The following is a 19,081-nucleotide window of genomic DNA, read 5'->3' on the forward strand; positions in this document are numbered from 1 at the left end:
AAGTCTCCCGGGCGGTGCAGGCTGAGCACCTCACTCCTCCAGCCTCAGCACACGCTGTGCCCCCTGCCCTCTCTGCCCCCCATGGCCGGGCGCGTGTTGCCCTTGGCTGTCAAGGCTCTCTGTCTCCTGCACATCCATCCCTCCTGTCTCCCCAGACAGCTAAACTCCAAAGAGACGAGCAGGTCCTGTCCTGCCTGGAGCTCTCAGAGGCCGTCGGTGGGTCCTACAGCCCTGGACCTGTCTGCCCCTGGATCACGGTGTGGACGTCCATGTGGACACCCTGGAAGTCACCTACGCGGCCACTGGGCATGCCTGCATGCCGGGCAGTGGTAGACACGTGGGATACAGTGGTGAAGAAGCAGTAACCTCCCTGCATACGCTCAGGGCCCGACGGCGGCCCTGCGGCCACACGCACACCCAGGAAGGCACAGAGGGCTCAGTTCACACCGGCTTTCCCAGGGGCTCCATAAGCCCCAACCTCGGGGCCAGCACGTCACAGTAGAAAGCCCCCACCCGCGGCCTTCCCCCCTGCCCCACACTGGTGTTCTCTCCACCTTCCCGGGCCTCCAGGGTCTGGCCCTGGTGCCTTCACCCATTCTAGTCTGAATGCCTGCTACGCGGTTCCAGACGGGCCGTGATGGAAACGGGGAACATCGCCCATGACCCCCCTTCACCCCCAGCCCTTCCAGAACCAGGGGACCCCCCCCTCCAGGTGAGGCTCATTGGCCTAGTCACAGGCCTGAGGCTTTTTCCTGACTGGGATTCCTTTAGAAAGTGCTGCCTTGAGCCCAGTCCCTCCCAAACAGGGCAGACAGGATGTCACATTTGTATGCTTCCCTGGGACATCCCGAGGCACAGAACCCCGGACTCGGCCCGCAGGGGGCCACTGCCACCCTCCTCCATCTTCTAGATGTGGTCACTGTGGCAAGGGAGCTGGATACCCCTGACCCTCGTGTCTTCATTCCCAGTCCTCGAGTGTGGCCCCAGCGCTGCCTCCTTCAGGAAGCCCTCCAGGCTTTTCTCCTTCACCCATTCTCTCAGGAGGACACCCTGACCCCAGCCTCTGGGCCATGTTAGTGCTGTATCTGCCCCTCCTTCTTCTGTGGATCTCCTCTCTGAGCTGCGTTCTAAGCCAGCATTTCTCGAACTGCCTGTGTACACGAGTCAGAGGTACTTCTTAAAAGCACAGGTTTCCAGAGTCCTTCACAGTCAAGGAATGAGAATCTCCAAGGGTGGGGGCCCAGGAATCTAGATTTCTAAGAAGAGGCTCAAGTGGTTGCTAGGCACATATTGGGCTCCACTCTAAGGACCGTTGCCTGAGTTCTTTTCCACATCACCTGATTTCATTCTGGCACTGAGAGCGGGGTCCACCCATCTCTCCATTCATTCATTCATTCATTCAACAAATATGTCTTTTTGAAAATTTTTTACGTTTATTTATTTTGAGAGAGAGAGGGAGAGAGGGAGAAAGAGATTGAGTTTGGGAGGGACAGACAGAATCCCAATCAGACTCCATGCTGTCAGCACAGAGCCCAATGTGGAGCTGGAACTCAGGAACTGTGAGATCATGACCTGAGCTGAAGTCAGACACTTAACCGACTGAGCCACCCAGGAGCCCCAAATATGCATTTTTAAAAAAAATGTTTATTTTTGAGAGAGAAACAGAGGGAGAACACGGGTCGGGGAGGGGCAGAGAGAGAGAGGGAGGCAGAGAATCCCAGGCAGGCTCCTTGCTGTCAGCACAGAGCCTGACGCGGGGCTCGAACTCACGAACTGTGAAATCACCACCTGAGCCGAGATCAAGAGTTGGACGCTTGGCCGACCCAGGCGCCCCAACAAAGATCTCTTAGATGTCCTTTATGTGCTGAACCGGGGCGGGGTGAGGGGGTAGCCGGACGCTCTCTCTGCCCCGAGGACTCGGGGTCTGGGGCGAGGACAGACCACCGAACCAGCCCCTGCAGAGCAGCTCCGGGAAAGCCCGGGGCTGGGAAAGCAGAGCTCGTGGGGCTCGGGCGGCCCACCTACCGCGCACGCGCCACCGTCCTTGGCCTCTGCAGTAACTATGGGTGGGGGTGGGGGGCGCCGACTACGCCCCTATTTGAGAGGAGGAAGTGAAACAACCCACTTGCTGACGGTTGCACACCCTTGGGGGGGGCGGAGTCTGCGTTCGAACCCGTGGCCAGAGAGGAGGGGGTGCTTTCTTGCTTCCTGAGAAGGCGCCCCGGAGGGCAGAGCAAGGCCACCGCGTCATCAGGGGATGTGACAGGGAGGTTCCAGGAGAACTGAGGCCAGAAGAGCGGGGCTCATGTCTGAGCGGGGACGGCGCAGCCGAGGAGCTCAGGGCACCCGCGGAGTTTGGGGCCGTCGCCATCAGGCAGGCAGGCGTGGGAGCAGGACCTGACCAGCAACTGGTGTTCTGGCTGGACGTCCGGGCGTTTATCAACGTTACCTCCCCAAGAAGGGGGCGCAGCGGCCGCGGGGCTGAGCCCCTGGGCTGGGAGGCAGGGGGGCTGAGTTCCCATCCCCTGCGGCCACCCACTCAGCAGCTGCCTGACCCCCGGCAAGCTACTTCACTGCTCTGAGCCTCCTCAGTTTTCTCATCTGCAAAATGGGCACGAAGCTAAGCATTCTTAGGTCTCAGTGTTGTTTGGGGGAATAGCTGAGAGAATGTGTGCCGAGCGGGGAGCCCTTACTCAACACGAGTTACTAGTGTCTGTGGCTCTGGGCGTTCTCGTCTGACTTAACGATGAGGAGATGGAGGTCCAGAGATGTAGACTTGCCCAAGGTGACCTGTCTAAGGGCTGTCCACTGCTGAGGGCCCCCAGTGCAGCGGTCTTTCCACGCCCACGTTGCCCCAGGGGAGGGCAGTCGGCTGCGGTTGAAGATAAGATTCCCCCTCCGCCTAGGAGACCCTCTTGCCTCCTAGCCTCTCACCTCTGTACCCCTCCTGCCCCCACTAGAGCTCCTGGGCCACTAGTAACTGGATTCTGATCCACCGGGACACCTAGGTGGGGCCTGCTGCCTGGAGGAGGCAGCCTCCGTAGGAACTGGGCTCTGGGAAATGTGGGGGCCTACAGCTCAGCCCCGACCCCAGGGATCGCCCTGGAAGGAAGGGACAAGCCCGGACTGTCCCTGAATACCCCATTTGTAAACAGGTCAGCCGGGAGGGAAGGGCACTGTGCCCGGTGCCAGGGGGGCGGGGGGGGTGCTGACAGATGGCTTCCAGCCAGGAGCAAAGCAGAGGGTCGGGCAGGCGGGCGGACAGGGGGGAAGGATGGAAGTGACTTGAGGGCTAGACGCAGGGGCGCAAGATGGAGCCCGTGGTTGTTCCCCCACCCCCACCCTACCCCTCCCCCGGCACACGCCACCTCCTGGCGGGCCAAGCGTGCCCCCAGCCTCTCCCAGAGCCTGGGCGGCGTGCGGGGAGCCCACCAGCGCTGGGAGTCAGGGCACAGTTTCCAGTACCCACTACGCTTCCCCTCTCAGCCTCCCAGCCCCCTCCCTCCCATACACAGAGCCCGGGGGGGGGGGGGCAATTTCAAACCTCTTTTTGCAAACGCCACAGCTCTGGTGATAGAAAAAGAAGAGGCTTTGTCTGAATTCAGCCAAACCAGGAATGGAATCCTGTCCTGGCCACTTACCAGGTAGGTGGCCTCAGCGTGGCCATTTCACTTCTCTAGAACCTCCGCTTTCCCATCTACAAAGTGGGGGGACGATCCTAGCTGCCACGGTGTCGCCTGTAAGGATTGTATGGCTGAGTGAGGGCCTGGCACACAACAGGGGGCCAGGAAATGTCACGAAAGAAAGAACATTATGGAAATGAGCTCATGACAGGCCCTCAATAAATATTTGCTGATTAGATAGGAGGTAGAATAAAAAAAGTGATAAATGATGCCAGCATCTCTGCTTTTGTCTTTCTTCCTAAAAGCACACTGGAATCAGAGGCCTTGGCTGGGGGTGAGAGAAGAGCAGGGCGAGATGCGGCATAATTCCTGGGGAGCGGAAGGCTGAGAACATTCTAAGTGACGTCAGCCCCTGTGTGCAGAATACATTACTCCCTCTCAGGGCTGCTGGCTTGCTGTGACATTGAGGCTCGTCTGAGAAGGTGACTCAGAGCTGAGTCCAGACGTAGGCTTCAATCTTGTCTCCGCCTCTCACTGCCCAGGTGGGCATAGAAGAGGGTCTTTTCTGCCCCTCTGTTTTCTCATCTGTAAAGTGACGATCCAAGTGCCAACTGTCAGAGCTGAGGGAGGATTCCACGAGGTGATCTCCTGGCGGACAGTAAGCCCTCTGCAAATGGTAGTCGTCGTCATTATACTCTATGGTCATTGCTGTATCAGCTAGCTATCGCTGGGTAATAACTACCCCCAGATTGATTTACCTCATGACTCTGCCTGTCAAAAATGGAGGTTGGGCTCAACTGGGTGGTCCTTCGGTCCCTCTTGCATCTGTGGCTGGCAGTAGGTGAGCTGGGTGGCTGCGAGGGTCGTGGGGACCTAATGACCTGCACCCCCTCCATCCCCAGAGGAAGGTGGTACTCCCAGCACTGCCCACAGGGCAGCCCCAGCTGCAAACTATCCCGGGCAAGGCAGCCTTTAGACCATCACAAGCTCCAGATGGTTCTCCTCGGCTGCCTGGGAGAGGTGTCCCTGCCCAGTGGAATCCCCGGGAGGCCGTGACCTTCACATCCACATTTTGATTGGCTCCTATGCCTCCTCTTGAACTCTGGGCCCGCCAGCCTCCTGGTGGAGTGGCAGCCCCCACGTTACACCCGACAGTGAGGACATTAGGTGACACCAGCCAGTCCAGGGACACGCTTCCTCTGTCAGCTTCTCGGCATTTATCGGTGGTAGGACCCAGTCTTGATCATCTGTCCCTGACACGGGGTACTTCTTCCGGTTTTTATTTCTTGCCTGTGTGCTACCTCTAGACTGCGAGCTCCATGACATCAGGGGCTTCGGTCCCCTGGCTGAGCCCTGATTCCATCCCCAGTGCCTGGCATTCAGTGGGTGCCCAATAGGCACTACACAGATTGATGGATAAAATGTCAGATTTCATCGAGCTGAGCCTCTTCGAAAAGGGACCACCTCCTCAGCTCCATTTCTGAAATGGGTTGGGGGGGGGATCTTTTCCCATTGGCATCCCCTGTGGAGAAGGCACTGGGCGCTAAGCCACAGGCTCCAGGGACCAATCCCAGCATCTCAACGTGTGTGACTGGAGACACATGGCAGTCACGTGTGGCTGTTCTGGTTGCTCACTGCCAACTCTAGGTCAGCCACTGGTTTAGACTACAATGTGAATGACTACTCCTAGACTCGTGCAGAGAGGCAGCCTGCAGCACACAATGTCACTTTCCCTGGACTTGGTTTTCACAACCAGCAGGGGGCAGGGGGGTAGCGTTCGTGTCTGCCATGTTGGAGGTGGGAGCAGGTTGAACGTTAGCACCACGTACAATGGGGCTGCTGAGCTGCCGCTGCTGCCTGGTGGGGGCCGGGTCCAGGGAGACCCACCTGCCCTGGCCTGCTGGCCTCCTGGCCTCTCTCCTCCGGCTGCCCTGCCCAAGGCACACCTCCCCCCGCAGCCCTGATGGGCTCCTCCTCCAGGCCCCACCTCTGGCTGGGGTCCTGTTCACAGCATCCTTCCCTCTCTCGCACCCCCTCCCCCTCAGGTGTGGAGCCGGCCCCTCCGAGGCAGGGCCTCTCTCCTCCATCCCACCCGGCACAGGGTACCTCACGGTCCCCGGGCCCAGTGTCCTCCATAACCCAGCGCCCGGTGCGTGCTGCAGGGGCCGAGGCTAGACCTCTTCCCTCTGTCAGCCGCCACCAGCACCCCGCCACCCCCCCACAGCCCCCAGAGAGGCTGCTGGGGCCTCTCTAGCCCCCACCTCCCATCCTTCCTCCCCTCCAGCCCCTCTGCACTCCAGCCCCCCACTGTTTCCGCCACTCCACACCGCAGCATCCTGCAGGAAGCCCGTTCCTGTTCCCAGGGGGCCTGCTTGAGGCATGTGAGGTGACACCGCGGGGCAGGGAGGGACTGGCCTGTGGCTGCTGCCCCCAGCCCAGAAGGCAGCTGCTGGGGGTGCGGGTGGCTGCTCACAGCTACCTGCTGGCTGCACGTTCCCCAGAAGCAAGGGGACCCCACCCCACCGCACCAGGCAGGGGCTGGGCACAGACCCCTTCCTGGCCCATCCCAGCCCCTGGGACCCAACCGCAGTTCCTGCCCCGGCGGCACCAAAGTTCTCCTCTGGCCTGTTCCCGTCCATCACGCCAGGGGATGGGGGGCCCCACTGAAGTGGGGAAGCAGGCAGGGGAGAGGCTGCCCTGGGCAGCAGCTCACTGTGTCTGTTACCTCATGCAACTCCTGCAGTAACTCCGGGAGTTTGGAATTATAGCCTGTGTGTCCCGGATGAGGGAGAGGTTGTGCGGGCCGGGGTTCCTGAGCGCGGAGCTGCTTGGTGAGATTTGCTTCCGCTGGGAAGGGGGCTGCTGGGGCGCCGATTCCTGTGAGCGGCTGCAGGCAGGGGGGAAGGGGGCTGAGTAGGAGTGCTTCCTCACTCTTTCCTGTTTGTCCACTGCTGTTCATTATTCCGCTTCCTTCCACAGGATGCCAGAGCCGTGGATGGGCCCCCCGACCCCACAGCAATGTCGGGCCAGGACTGCGCCGTCCACGGGGCCGGCGCCTGCGCACGTGCCTGGGGGCGCAGGGGGCTCCCAGTGGGCGTGCCGGACCCCTTGTATTTACCGGAATGCAGGTGGCGTACAGTCAGGAATCTTCTTCACTGCTCTGTTCTCAATGGCCTCAAACAGTGCCTGGCACACAGTAGGTGCCCATTTAAGCATGCATGGAATGAATGAATGAATGAATGAATGAATGAATGAATGACAGAACGAAGGGATGGATAATAAATGAACAATGAACAAAGGAAGCTTAGCACAAAAACCCCAGACAGCAGCCAGATAACTCACCCCGAGGCAGCGCGGCAAGTCGGTCCCGTCCCTCTGCAGGGGAAGGACGGTGGCACTTACAGCCTGGCAGGCGCCCTGGTGGCTGGACGCTCAGGGTCATTCGTGACGTTAGCCTCCTTCTCTGGGAAAGCCGTTCACCTGTAAGACCCCAGGGAGGGGGCCGGAGAAGGCTCTGCTAGGAAACAGGCAGGTTTGGGGTCTGTGCGTGGAACATTCTAGGTTGGCAGACATTTGGCCTTTCCTGCCTGCCCTACACGGGCCGCACAGCTGAGTCTGAGGAGGAGATGGGGATGGGCGGAGCCTCAGGGGTGGCAGGGTCCGCGTGCAAGTGTGTATGTGTGTGTGCACGCGTGTGTGTGTGCGTGTGTGTCTGCACGCACAGGCTGGGCTAATGTTCAGCAGTCGAGCCTATAAAACTGGCATTCTCTCCCGGTTGACAACAGCCCCCTGGGGCCAGCCCCTCGGGCCCCTGCACCGCCTGCCGTCCGCACAGAAGGGCCTTCTTCCAGGCCACGTCCGGTGTCCACACCCACTGTCAGTGTCTGTGCTGGACGGCACCCTCCCTGGACGCCTCCTGCATGCGGCAGCCGGCCCCCAGAGGACCCGGGGAGCAGGCTGGTGCCCACCTACACTTGCTGCCTCATCCCAGGGGACTGAGACGGGGCCCCGCCCAGGGGTGGCTGGTGTCATTCTGTCCTCTGGCTCCATGGCCACATCTGGGCTCTCGGCCAGCATGTCCCTCTGCCTGGCACTTAGTGGCAGAGGTGACAGCCTGGGGGTGCCCGTCAGCTGGCCCAGCAGCCCAAGGAGGGAGGCAAGGAGGGCGGAAGCCCCAGGTGGGCTTGGGATGGCTGGCTGGCTCTGGGGACAGCTCAGGAGTGAGCGAGGCCGGACTGTGCTCCCTCCCTCTGGGACCTCCTGAGCCTGCGGGGGGTTGGGGGGGCGCTGATAAGGAGGGCAGTGGAACCTGGGTCCTCCGGTGTGTGTGTGTGTGTGTGTGTGTGTGTGAGAGACAGAGAGAGAGAGAGAGAGAGAGAGAGAGAGGGGGGCCCCGTGGGCTTGGTGCCCACAATGCCAAGAGCTCATGGGAGTTAGGCCCAGGCTCTGACGACACAAGCTGGCCTGGGGGACCGTCCCAGGAAGCCTGGGGGGCAGTGGAGGCAGGGGGTGTCTGAGAGTCCTGGCTCTGGCACTTTCCAGCGGCGAGGCCTGGGGACAAGCCTCCAGAGGAAGCGGCTGGGCGTTCAGCCCACCCTCGTAGTAACTTCTGACGCTCTCCCAGCCTTCTTTTGAGTATTCCACAAACAATTTCGAGCTCACCCCTGCTTTATGACGGAGGTACAGCTAGACCCAAACCCAGGTCCCTAGGCTCCTGGTGGCAAGGAGTTTCTGAGGAGCTCCCTGTACCCTCCCCGAGGGGGACGATGTGAGGTCTCCCGTTAGGACGACAGGGCCCTTGAGAATAGGCCAGGTAGAATCTTCCATCTTCCCCTTCCCTCTGCCCGCCCAGGAGAGAGGCGGCCAAGGCCACAGAGGCACCCCAAGCTGACACCCCTCATCAGGTTCCACTTAGGGTGGGGGCCAGCAGCTGGCCTGGGACAGCGGTCACCTAAGGCCTCCCTTGCGTGTGCCCCGCCCACCCTCTCAAAGCTCCCAGCCTCAGCCCCAGCCCCCCGGGAGCGGGGTCACCCACATCTCACGTGGCGGTCTGTTCTCGGCCAGCTGACGTCCACTGCCGCTCTCTGGGTGGGGGTCTGGCTTTCTGGGCCGTCCCAGCTCCCCCTCCTCCCCACCGCCCCGGCCTACAGGGAGTGGGGAGCGGAGACACAAATGGGGGAAGAAAGGGGCCCCCAGTTTCTCTGCGTTCTTCTGCTTGCTGGCCCCACCTGGGTATTGTCTCTTGAGTTCAGGGGCCTGATGGAACCCCAAGTGATCACATGGGCAGCGACCCTGCTCTGGAGCACGCAAGCCCCCTCATGCCCTCTTCTCCCCAGTCTCGTGCCCGGAGCTCCCCACAACGGGCATCACTGAAGGGCAGAAAGTCGCACCATCTGGGGCCCCCTGGGGCCCCGTGCTCCCACCTCCTGCAGACCCTCCCCCTCTTCAGGATCCCCTTGACCCTTTACAGTCTCGGGCTGGGAAAGAGACCAGAAAGACATCTGCTCAGTCGGGAGCACTGTGAGGTGAGCAGAGCCAAGGCATATAGCCGCCCGCTCCGGTTCGGGCGCCCAGGGAGCCAGGCACCTTGCTGAGGCCTCTGTGTCCTTCCTGTCGCCTAAGCCTCACATGACACTGTCAACATCCCAGCATTCAGATGAGGAGGGGGAGGTTCCAAGGGGCGAAGGGGTTTGCAGGCTGTGCAGCCAGATGGCCGGGGTGCGGCTCCGGCAGCCCTTGGCAACAGCAGATATGAAGTCACTTGCTCACTTGTTCATCCCTCAATCTGCTTGCTGGGGGTAAGGACGGACGTGTACCTCTAGGATTATAGTGAGCAAGTCTATTAACACATGTCAGGGGGCTAGGGCAGAGCACATGCTATTTAAGCACCAATTGCTATGCGAAATTGTCCCCCAGTCACTTTGCGCGCATTCACAGGGTCTTCCTGGGTCCTCCTTGGCAGACACACGGCTGTCCTTGCTGCCAATAACCAGCATAAGGTCCGGCCCCGTAGGCTCATTTATGCTTTCTGCTCCAGTCACGAAAGGATAGCAAAGTCTGTGTGTTAGAGGATGGCCTTGAATTCTAGATTCCAGCCAGCCACGTTACTCCTAGTAGCTAGGCTAAGGGAACCTTGGGAAATGAGAGCCATATAAATGACAAAGTTTCCCTTTTTGCTTTGGCCACCAGGAAGCTCGGAGGCAAATTAGATATGGTTCAGTTAAACCACCAGAGCTCAAAAATGGCACCTGCTTTCATTCTGCCTGCCAGCGAGATTTATGGGTCATATGGAATAGAGAAGGATTCTGAGGCTGCACTGAGTAACACCGGCTTTGAGCATGGCCTTGGCTTCTGGGCTAAGGAAGTGAGAATGGCGATCAACTCGTGATGTCTGCCCCGAGGACAGCCACGGAGAACAGGCGATGGGCACGGCATGAATGTGCCATCACCAGGTGGGGCAACTTAGCCGCACTTATTTCCCCCATGCCTCTATTTCCTCGTAATTCTGCGTTTTCCCGGCTATGTTTTATATTTTATTACGTGTACTCCCCTGTGGAATGAGGCAGGTCATGAGTAAAACAAGCTGGAACGGCGTCACTCAGAGCCCTCCTCCCTCCATGCAGGGCAGGGGCTCCAGGGAGAGCCTCTGACTGCAGCGGAGAGCCCTCCCCACCCCCCCCCGCGGAGCCGAAGGGTTCTGCAGCCCCCAGGACTGTCCCCATGCCTCCCCCAGGCTTGCCTATCAGCCACAGAAAGTCTTTTGCAAGAAATTAATGAGGCTCAGGGCAACACTGAGACTGTCCCTGAAGTGTGCCCTCCTACCTCCCGGCTGAAGACAAGCCTGTCTGGCCTGCCCCCACCCCTCTCTCTTTGGGGAGCACCTGTAGCTCCGTCTCATCAGGACCTGGGGATCTAAAGCAATGTGATTCAGGAATCCCCTTGGAGGGCTGCTAAAAATGCGGATTCTTTGCCTCCAACCCAGATCTGCTGCATCAGAATCCCCGGGCCCTGGAATCTGCATTTTCACCGGTGCTGCCACTGGAATGAAAGACTCACACCAGCCTGTGGCTGGTGAGGTGCCTGAAGCAGCCGTAGAACAGCTATGGGCTCCGCCAGGCTCCTTGGCTGGGACAGCAGCGCCACCTGGTGGGCCCTGCGGGAACACCTCCCAGCCCTTGCCCTGCCGGCCGCTGCCCTCCGGGCCCCACTGCAGGGCAGCGGGACCTCCATGCAGCACACGGGATTGTTACAAATCCTCTTTAATAGTTAGTTGTCAAATCTCGAACACGTTTTACAGAGCTATGCACAGGGCCCCTCCCCACTCCCTTACAAGGCACAGCCTCACCCTCCCATTCCCGGGGAGGGGGTGCCGAGGACAGGCCAGCCCGGCGTCTCCTCCCTCCCTCCTTCCCTGGACAGTCGGGGGTCCCCGCGAATGCAGGGGCAGCTCTGTGTCATGCCAGGCCTTTCGCCCCTGTGGTTCCCTCAGCAGCCCGGGCGCATCCACACTCCCGTGGCTACGGCCTGGGTGGGGGTGGGGGTGGGGCCGGCCTGGGGAAGGGCAGCTGCCCCCAGTGTCAGGGAAAGCCCCCCCTCTCCCCCTACCTTCAGCGAAAACGTGAAAACCAAGGACAGAAGCATTGTCGTGGAAAGAAAAAGTTTACCCACGCAGTGGGCATCCCCTGGCAGCCCAGGTGCCTTATCCACCCCCCACCCCCGACCCTCAATTTTTAATACACGGCCCCGGCCGACAGACACAGCGCCCAAGGCAGGTAGAGACCCGGTGGCCTGCGCAGGGATGCGGCGGGGCGTTTTCTCTGCATCGCTAAGAGAACCCTGGCGGTCAGCCGAGGAGCCGCAGGACACCCGGGCTCCAGTCTGGAGGCAGAAAGGTAGGCAGAGGGGTCCCGGAGGGCGCCCCGCGTCCAGCCAGCACGGGACGTGCCGGGGGAGCGAGGGGGCAGGTGAGCCCGGAGGAGAGGCGGGAGGCCCGGCGGCCGCCTCAGTACTTGGGCACCTTGCTGTAGTCTTCGGAGTGGATGTGCCGGCACAAGCAGATGGACAGGAGCATCCCGAGGAGCTGGGGCGGGGGGGGGCGGAGGGCAAGGGTGAGGGGGGCAGGGCTCGCTGTCCAGGTGGGCCAGGGGCGCAGGCTGAGAGTGGGACCGAGCAGGCCCACAACGGGAGCCTCGTGACATGGCTCGTGACCCGCCCGTGATGCAGAGGAGGCGGAGGGGCCCAGGGAGGGGCAGGGAGGAGGCCAGGCCTGGGGCCCTCGGATGGGGGGCGGGGGAGGGGATTCATACCTCAATGACGGCCACGCCCACACACACGCCCAGGATGATGCCCATGTTCTCCTGCAGCCACACCTGCACCTTCTCCATGCAGCCCTGCGCAGGGAGAACACTGCCCTGTCACCCAGGCCCGGCTGCCTCACCCCTCCGTGCCCGGTCAGGGCCCACCCCCAGCCCAGAGGGCCTGCAGAGAGGGGCCTGCGTATTCCTTGAACAGATAAGTGAACGAATATGGAGATGCAGGTACAAATGACAAGCAAACAGATGAGTCAAAGGCAGGAGCAGCTAAGTGAAGGGGGGAAGAGGGAGGGAGGAGAAAGGGAGGGAAGAAGGGAGGGAGGGAGAAATGGAAGGGAAGGGAAGGGAAAGAAAGGGAAGGGAAGGGAGGAGCGTTAAGAGGAAAGGAGAAGGAAGGAGGAAGGGAAGGAGGGGGGAGGGAGGAAGGGAAGGAGGGAGGAGGGAGGGAAGGAGGGAGGGGGGAGGGAAGGAGGGAGGGAGGAAGCAGGGAGGGAGGGAGGAGGGAGAGAAGGAAGGAGGGAGGAGGGGGGAAGGGGAGGAGGGAGGAAGGGAAGGAGGGAAGGAAGGAAAGGAGGGAGGGAGGAAGCAGGGAGGGAGGGAGGAGGGAGAGAAGGAAGGAGGGAGGAGGGAGGAAGGGGAGGAGGGAGGAAGGGAAGTAGGGAAGGAAGGAAAGGAGGGAGGGAGGAAGCAGGGAGGGAGGGAGGAGGGCATAGCCCAGGCAATGAGTGGCCCAGCGCGTCCACACACCTCGCGGTACACGGGCCAGAGCTCGGGGTTGTTCCCGCCGTCGGTGGAGTTGCCACCGGGGGCCTCGCAGAAGCCCTTCTTCACCAGGTCGCCGCGGTCCTCCTCGTCCTCGCAGGAGCAGGGGTAGGTGACGCGGGTGCGGTTCATGAGCTCCGCGTTGTCCGTCCAGTTGTAGAAGCTGGCCCAGCCGCAGCACCTCACCTGCGGGGACACGAGCCGCCTGCGCCCCCGGCCCTCAGGGGGCGGGGTGTCCCAGCACGGACACGCGGAGGCCAGCCCCCCACCCCCACCCCCCGGTCCGGCCCAAACCGCCAGGATCCGAGGGTAGGTTTCACTCTGGCTCCTGTGAGCCGCGGGGAGTGTAAAGGGGCTCTCAGGAAACAGACCAGAAACATGGGAAACAAGCTGGGAGCAGTAAAAATATAAAGCAGTACAGGAGGGTGTTCAGGTTGAAAGAACACAGACGTACGGGGCACGAGAAGGGCAAACGGCACGTAGTGGAAGGGTGTGCGGTCTAGAGTCGGGCTACTGGGCTCAAATCCCAGCTTTGCCACTGACCAACGGCCCAACTTCCTCCTCACCCACCAGTGGGGTAACAAAGGTCCCTAACCAGCGGGGCTGTGAGGAGCACTACATGGGACAAGGCAGGCGCAGCGTCCGGCACCGATCCGGAGAGCACAGTAACTGCTCGGGGCAGGCCAGCGCCACTTTTAGGTGCGGGGTACATGTTGGAGGTGAGATTTGGCTGAGCTTCCTGGTGGCCAAGGTGAAAAGGGAGATATGGTCCATTCTGCCTTTTAGAAGAGAAAATGTTCGGGTTCCAGAGGGGAAGAAAGCCTTTCTGTGCTCCCCGTGCTAGAAGGAGCCTCCGTGGGGCCCGAGAAGGCGATCCTGCGAGGCCTCAGACCACACTGGGGCTTGAACTCCTGGCCGGATTGGGATCTGAGGGGCCAAGCCTGTGCTTGGGCAAACCGCCACTCTTCTCTCAGCTCTGGCTTCCTCATGTGGAGAATGGGGTGACAAGAGCCACTCTGCCAGGGTCCCCGGGGGGGTTAAGTGGACTTGCACAGACAAGCTTCGTGCCACCCTGCCTGGTCCCTGCTTCGCTCCCACCTCCGGCTGGCGGTGCCTGACGAGCAGCCGGGTGGCCAGCAGGGGGCGAGCTGAGCACGCTCAGGCGTCCGGGCTCCAGCAGCTGCCCCTCCAGGCTTCACTATCCCCTTCACGTCCTGTAAAGCTACTTGACTGCCTCCTCTGAGGGGCACCCCAGGCCCTCACACACTCAAAGGTAGACAGCTCTCCTTGGCCCTTCTACCACACCAGGCAGAGCCCCCCACCCACCCTGACGGGTGCCAGGATCTGTCCCCAGCCACTGCCCTCCTGTGTCTCGGCTTGTGCACGCATGACCAATAAGACCTCACCACCAACGTGCCACACAGTAAGTGCTGCATAAGTGCTGTGGGCAAACAGCCCCATTTTATAGATGAGGAAACTGAGGCTCAGGAAGGGTCAGAGTTGGTATTCCAGCCCCCCGGGAACCTGACCCAGTCTGTTTTCTTAGCCCCAAATCCAAGCAGCGTCTGACAGAATGATCTAGAGGCCCTGTCGGCCTCAGGAACCCCCCAAATGGTCAACTACCTCCCAGGACAGGGTGCGCACTCTCTCGAGGAGCCCGCCTCTCCCCCAGGCTCCTTGAAGGTGGCACGGCTCGTCTTGGACACCAGCCTGCCCCCACACTCAGCAATGGTGGGTCAATCTGAGCGTGTGGTGAAAACCACATCCTGCGCGCCCAGCCCTCCAGCTGACACAGGCCCCGGGCCTGGCACCGGCTGGTCACCCACAAAGTCGGTGAGGCCCGGGGGCCAGCAAACATCACCGCCCCCTTGCCACAGCCCAGAAAACGCGCCCATGCTGTCTGCAGAGTCCCACCTCCCCTCCTGGTGCCAGAGTCAGGGCTCCTCTACTGCCCCCCCCCCCGCTGCCCCCGCCCAGGCGGCAGTCGGTCAGTGTCCGTGGGTCAAGAGCCACCACTGTGGTCAGCACCTCGCGGGAGGCAGGAGGAGGCTGCAGCCCAGACGCTGGCCCCAGCCGAGGGCTCCCAGCATCCGGGACCTGATCACTGAGGTCCGTCTGTGGGTGTGGTGAATGGGTCACCATCAGGGCAGGGTGGGAGCCCAGTGCACAAGTCCCTCGTTCCGTCATCCGTCCATCCATCCATCCACCCACGCATGCATTCTGTCTGCCAGTCAGTCTATCATTCATTCACTCATTCACTCATTCATTCATTCATTCATCCACCCATCCATCCATCCACCTACCCATGCAGTCATTCTGTCTGCCAGTCAGTCTATCATTCATTCATCCACCCACCCATCCATCCACCCACTCACCCACCCACCAGTCATTCTGTCTGCCAGTCAGTCTATCATTCATTCATTCATCAATCCATCCACCCACTCATCCATCCATCCACCCACCCACCCATCATTCATTCTGTCAGCCAGTCTATCATTCATTCACTCATCCACTCATTCATTCATTCATTCATCCACCCATCCATCCATCCACCTACCCATGCAGTCATTCTGTCTGCCAGTCAGTCTATCATTCATTCATTCATCTACCTGTCCATCCACCCACTCACTCACCCACCAGTCATTCTGTCTGCCAGTCCGTCTATCATTCATTCATTCATCAATCCATCCACCCACTCATCCATCCATCCACCCACCCACCCATCATTCATTCTGTCAGCCAGTCTATCATTCATTCACTCATCCACTCATTCATTCATTCACTCATTCATTCATTCATTCATCCACCCATCCATCCATCCACCTACCCATGCAGTCATTCTGTCTGCCAGTCAGTCTATCATTCATTCATTCATCTACCTGTCCATCCACCCACTCACTCACCCACCAGTCATTCTGTCTGCCAGTCCGTCTATCATTCATTCATTCATCAATCCATCCACCCATTCATCCACCCATCCACCCACCAGTCATTCTGTCTGCCAGTCAGTCTATCATTCAGTCGGTCGGTTGGTCTCTTTCACTATAACTGGGGTGGAGTGCCCACACTCCAAGTGCACTAACAGCTTGATGCTTACACCCACACTGGCTAACTGCCACCTAGATCAGGACTTGGATAAAACCTTTCTTTTGCCCCAGAAGGTTCCCGCGGGCTCCTCTGCTGTCAGCACCCTCCCAGAGGGGGCCTCCACTCAGACCCGCGTGAGCACACAGCCCCCTCACGCCCGGGACGGACCCCCAGCGCTCCCCAGCCTGCCGTGACCGCAGACCAGAACGTGGCGAGCCCCGGCCACCTCCGAGACCCTGGGCCCCTGAGCAAGGGACTGCAGTGCAGGGGTGCGGGGAGGGGAGTACTCAGGGGCCCCCGTGCCCTCCACAGAGACACACACACACGCAGAGTCATGGGCACGCTGCGTCAGGGACACGGACACGTGGACCCCGGCTCGCACAGGCTGGGACCCTGGCGCCCCGGCCCTGTGGCCCCCGCCCGCCTCACCCGCACCCGCCTCACCTGCGCCTGCACGTAGTCCCAGGCGTCCTGCAGCCTGTCCTCCTGGCCATCTTTGTAGTCCTCAATGAGCTTGGTCACGATGTTGCCCATTTCCTCCTTTAGCTGCAGAGCGGAGAGCGAGACCAAGGTCACATTTCCTGAAACCCACGTGCCACCTTTGGTCACGTCTACTCAGACGGGCTCTCTCCTCACCCTCCCCAACTCTAGGCACGCGCTCTCGTCACTGTGCCTTCCAACCACTTTCCTGGTACGTCCAGGACGCCAGCATCCTCTCAATGGCCCACACGGCCCTCCATCGTTTGGCCCCTGCTCTTCCCAAACCTCATTTTCTCTGTTCTTGTTCTGATTCAATCACACGGGTCTCCTTGCTGTGTTCCTGCTAGGCACACTCCTGCCTCAGGCCCTTTGCACTTACTATTCCCACCACCTGCGTTTTTCCCCTTCTCCCAAATAGTAACGCGACTCACTCCTCCACCTCCTTCAGGGCTCTGCTTAAATGCCACTTCCTTGGAAAGGTCTTCCTAGACCATCCTATAGAACACATCCCTTCTCTATCCCCTCTCCCCACCCCCTCCCAGGACCCCTCGCCCTGCAAGGGTAGGCATATGCTGTGTTTTCCTTCATAGTGTCGTCATTCGGTGCTCATTTGTTTTCAGGACTTATTATCTCTGCCGTCGACCAGGATGTCAGCTCACAGGGAGCAAAGGCTGTATCTGCTGAAGCCTGGCCAGGTGAGAGGTACGTGAGTAGCGAATGGGGGTAGAGTCAGTGCCATACCCCGCCCTCAAGGGGGTATTCACACACTCTCCCGACTAACTAACCCTCACGCCTACCCCAGGGCCCCACGAAATCCAGATCCCGACCATCCTGGCCACCCTCTGTCCTTGGGAATGCGGGGTCCCTAGGTGATGGAGAAGCACCCATTTTCCCTCAAACCCACCAAGAAAATGGTGGTTCTCAGAGGACTGCAGGGGACAAACGGCTCAGCCCCGTGGCCCTTCAGCGGAGCTCTGAACGGAGGCTCTCACCCGGGCAGCTTTTCAGGAACAAGTCAGCCGTGCAAAGGCAGGCGGGCCGAAACCAGCCTGAGAACTGAGAACAGGGCCCCAGGCTCCAGGTGGGGGGCGGGGGGCCAGGAGCCAGCCCCAGCCTGGCCTCTCCCGCAGACTTTGCTCTGGGGCCTTCCTGGCACACTGGCATGCAGAGGCTGATTGAGGCCTCCCGCGGTCACCCTGCTACCACAGAGCCCCAGGGCGCAGGGCCAGGGCTCCAAGGGGATGGCCACAAACTTGCCCCTGGGTTCTGGGGAAAGGGGACTTAGGGCATGGGACAGATGCTTCCAGGCAGGGGTTTTCAGGGCCCCGCTCGCAGTGCAGCGAGTGGGCTTCCGCCAGCACCCCCAGCCGGCTCTCACGCAGGCTCAGAGAACCCACATCCTCCGGGTGGGCCGCAGCCCTGGCTCCCTGCCTGGGACACCAGGCCCTTCCCCAGGGCAGCTCCCCACCCCTCCCCTCACTAGGCCTGGGACACCAGCCCCCTCCCCAGGACACAACTCCCAGCATGGGACTTTCTGATTTACTCCCCCAGAGCTTTAGGATTTACAGAGCTTTCCTGTTGGTAATTAGTCACAGCAATGACAGTGGCTAGCTCTGATCAAATGCTCCTTCTGGACCAGCACTGTGCTAAGCACTTTTAGTGCATTAATTCATTTTAATCCTCAGGGCAGACCAGGTCCCTCATTTTCAGAGATGCAGAAGACAAGGCCCAGAAAGGGTCAATAACTTGGCCAAGGTCACACAGCCAACAAAGGAAGTGCTGGGGTTTGGACCCAGACTTGTCTGATGCGCAGCCGAAGTTTTCACCCATTAAGCTCTACCAGCATTTAACCTGCATGGCCGGAGCTTACCACAGAGGCATGGTAAGAAGGGCCCAGAGGAGCTAGGTGGCTGGCCCCTGTCACAGGGCTGGGGCTGGCTGCCTTTCTGCCCTGACCACCTCTGCTCCATCTCTTCTAGGAGGCACGGCTAGCGGGGGTGGGGTGGGGGGGGGCAGAGGTATTTGCATGGCGGGCTGCCTCACCTGCCCTCCCCCACAACCTCGTCTCTATTTATTCCCCAGCGGTTGCCACAGCAGCCTGGACTTCCCTACCGCAGGCCCCCTGAAATGAGACAGGGATGGAAGCTGGGTGGTTTCCACTGAGGCTGGGTGGTTTCCATGGAAACGCCACATCACCCGCAGCCCAGGATGTAGCTGAAAGACCTAATGGGGGCCACGGCTGCAGGGCTGATTCACTCAGAGCTGATGCCTTGGGATCCTGAGGCCCAAGAGGCCACGTAGGAGCTCAGGGAGGTCACCTTGGCAACCAGATAGTTCCTGGGGCAAGAAAGAACGGGGAGCGGGGCGGTGGGAAGATGCTCACTGCATCCCTGCCTCTGTGACTTCAGTCTGCTCTGCACCGGATTCTCCCTTCTCGAAACAGCACTTCCTTCCCCTAGGGGTAACCACCCTTCAGTACGTCCACGGAGCTGGGGAGCTCTGCCCCTCCCCCCGCTGACAGGGGCAAGTCCCAGACTGCCGCCTGGCGCTTTCCACGCCCTGGGCACAGTGAGTGGTTCAAGAACAGGCTTGTTACCCAGGGGGACCTTCTCTTTCCACTAATCTGGCGGAATGAGGGCCTATGTTGCTGGCGGCCAGCTCGGGCTCCACTGGGGGCAGCCTGCCTCAGAAGGGAGCCGGTGGAGGGGAGCAGGAGCAGGGGAAGGGCAGGGACAGAGTCTGGAAATCTGGATCCAGCGGAGCCTCTGGCAGCTCTAGCCACTTTAAGGTGCGGTACTATCTGTGCAATGGGGAGTC

At 60.5% G+C, this 19,081-nt stretch overlaps 1 protein-coding gene across 1 annotated transcript in view; it reads right to left on the bottom strand.

The window, feature by feature from the left end:
- Positions 1-10,866: 10,866 nt before the first annotated feature.
- CD82 (CD82 molecule) overlaps positions 10,867-19,081 on the bottom strand; it is a 48,424-nt gene continuing 40,209 nt past the window's right edge. Inside the window, exons 7-10 of the mRNA XM_039226746.1 lie at positions 16,229-16,330; positions 12,683-12,883; positions 11,930-12,013; positions 10,867-11,703 (exon numbers count right to left, since the gene is read on the bottom strand). Of these exons, the coding sequence (XP_039082677.1) occupies positions 11,626-11,703; positions 11,930-12,013; positions 12,683-12,883; positions 16,229-16,330 (465 nt within the window). The 3' untranslated portion in view covers positions 10,867-11,625. The remainder of the gene's footprint in view (positions 11,704-11,929; positions 12,014-12,682; positions 12,884-16,228; positions 16,331-19,081) is intronic.

Source organism: Hyaena hyaena, unplaced genomic scaffold (genome assembly GCF_003009895.1).
Source record: "Hyaena hyaena isolate Hyena2069 unplaced genomic scaffold, ASM300989v1 scaffold_23, whole genome shotgun sequence".
NCBI lineage: Eukaryota > Metazoa > Chordata > Mammalia > Carnivora > Hyaenidae > Hyaena > Hyaena hyaena.